We start from the raw sequence: 2,397 nt of genomic DNA, 5'->3' as shown, positions 1-2,397 counted from the left end.
CGGAGCTGCGGGTATGAGCTGTGCCTGACGGGAGGCTCGGGGGCCGGCGAGTTCAAGTTCCTGAAGCCGATTGTCCCCAACTTCCCGCCTCAGGGCACCGGGAAAGAAATAGAGGGAAATTCTACCTTTCACGATAGCTTTGGGTTCCATATTCAGTGATCATGTTTTATTTTAGACTTCGTATTATTTTATTTTGTGACAGTTCCAAACCAATATTTATTTACCTCGATTTGTGTGTACTTTAAATTTTCCTGATGTTGTTTTCATATTTTATTGTGTTCTCCCCACCTTTACTTTTAAGTGAATCCTTTGCTGTTGTTGTTGTTGTAGTGATATAATAATTTATTCTCTAACCATGGAGGTCTTAATTTGGAATGAACTTGCTTCTTTAACACTAAATCACTTTTTGTTCTTGTCCCTCCAATTAATTTTCACCCACAATTATACTTATGGTAAAATAAAGCAGAACATTTTGGAAGTAATTCAAGTGTTCAAGCACTTCTTTATTTGATTCATCTTTTTGTGGTTTTCATTGTGGTTTAGTGGTAGTTACTATTTACAAACATCATTTCTTCTTAAATTCCCTGCACGTTTAGCTAATGTTTTAAAATATTTATTACTGTTGAAAATACACTTGAAATATTGTGTCCTATGATACAATTGTTTAGTGTAAAAACCTGGTCAGTAAGGACCAGAAGTCAAGTTTCTTAATATTACTTTCTTTTTTTTTTTTTTTTTTGAGTTGGAGTCTCACTCTGTCACCCAGACTGGAGTGCAGTGGCTGCTCCCGGCCACCGCAGCCTCGACCTGCTGGGCTCCGGCGATCCTTCTGCCTCAACCTTCCAAGTAGCGGGAACTATAGGCATGCACTACCACGCCCGGCTGATTTTTTTGATTTATTGTAGAGATGAGGTTTCGTTGCCCAGGCGGGTCTCGAACCCGTGGGCTCATGCAATCCACTCACCTCAGCCTCCCAAAGGTGCGGGATTACAGGCTGAGCCACCAAGCCTGGCTCCTTAATATTACTTTCTTATTCATCCTGGAGTGATGTGAAATCACATCAATATTGTGGCCACTCACATAATTTTGGAAGATGAAGCTATAATTTTTCAGCTGTCTCATTAATTTTACAAAGGCAGAATGCAAACCAGTTGAACCAGATAATAATTTGTATAGCACAAAATAGACATGTTTTCTTTTTTCTTTTTTTGAGGTAGAGTCTCACTCTGTTGCCCAGGCTGGAGTGCCCAGATGGCATGCTCATGGCTACCCCAGCATTGACCCTGTTGGGCTCTGGGGATCCTTCCACCTCAGCCTTCCAGCTAACTGGAGCTACAGGCATGTGCTACCATGCCCAGATCATTTCTTATTTATCATCGAGATGAGGTCTTGCCAAGTTGCCCGGGCTGGTCTTGAACCCCGGGGCTCAGGTAATCCACTTGCCTCATCCTCCCAAAGTGCTGAGATTACAGGCTGAGCCACCGAGCCTGGCCGACATGTTTTTTAATGAGTATAATTTTAGTTTGTGTCATCCCAGAATTTAATGTGCAGTACTACTAAGAAATTACTAAACAACTACTAAGCAGTAATTTTTAAACTTTAAAAAACCCACCTTTAGTAAAATTATGTTGTATATACTGTGCAACATACAAACAATAGAAAGGAATAATTTGTAAGCCATGCTCAGACTCTTGTGATGCAATCTGACATTGCCTCTATGATTCCATTTTATTTATTTTTCAGATGTAATCATGAGCCACTAAGCTGATCTCATGACCTACCAATGGGTAGCAACCCAAATTTTTATAGCCACTTTTCTTGGAGATATAAAAGTGTGATATATCTAGACCAATGAAAAGTATCAAAAGAGAATCCTTTGAGTTATATTTTTAAAAGGGAATTCAACCATTGTAGGAGGATGCTTTCTTTGTCTTTATTTCTGCACAGGCACCAACCAACCATTCTTGTCTTTAATGATCTGACAATATTACAGGGAAAAAAAGACCTTCATGATTAGGAGAGGAAAAAAAATTTTCCTTAAATTTTATCAAAATTTCTAAAATCTATATGTTGTGAAAGAAAAATGTAAATGAACAAAATGGGCAACCTTGGGAAGAAAAAGTGTAAGGGGGGTTTATTGAAAAGAGGAAAAGAGAAAATTAGTGGGAATGAGGAAAGTGATTGATTTTAGTGCCACAGACTTGGGCCAATGTCAGAAATTGCCTCTTAAAGATCATATAAAACTTTATCTTAACTTTGTAGAGGAGTGGGTACTAATTAGTTGATAATGCCAGCATAACCTGATGTTTACACTTCTTAAAAGCCAAGATTTCTCCACTAGTCTGTTACTATGTGGATTGACTTAGAATATTTACATCCCAAAAAATCCAAAAAAAG

The 2,397-nt window shown here is 38.5% G+C and overlaps 1 protein-coding gene across 1 annotated transcript in view; it reads left to right on the top strand.

The window, feature by feature from the left end:
• The window catches only part of LOC103268774 (protocadherin beta-11-like), a 2,717-nt gene extending 2,244 nt beyond the window's left edge, over positions 1–473 (top strand). Inside the window, exon 2 of the mRNA XM_021716739.1 lies at positions 5–473. Coding sequence (XP_021572414.1) covers positions 5–159 — 155 coding nt within the window. The 3' untranslated portion in view covers positions 160–473. The remainder of the gene's footprint in view (positions 1–4) is intronic.
• Positions 474–2,397: the final 1,924 nt, after the last annotated feature.

The sequence above is a fragment of the Carlito syrichta genome, unplaced genomic scaffold (assembly GCF_000164805.1).
Source record: "Carlito syrichta isolate Samal-C Ts95f unplaced genomic scaffold, Tarsius_syrichta-2.0.1 Scaffold308892, whole genome shotgun sequence".
Taxonomy (NCBI): domain Eukaryota; kingdom Metazoa; phylum Chordata; class Mammalia; order Primates; family Tarsiidae; genus Carlito; species Carlito syrichta.
This window is presented reverse-complemented; position numbering and strand designations above follow the sequence as displayed.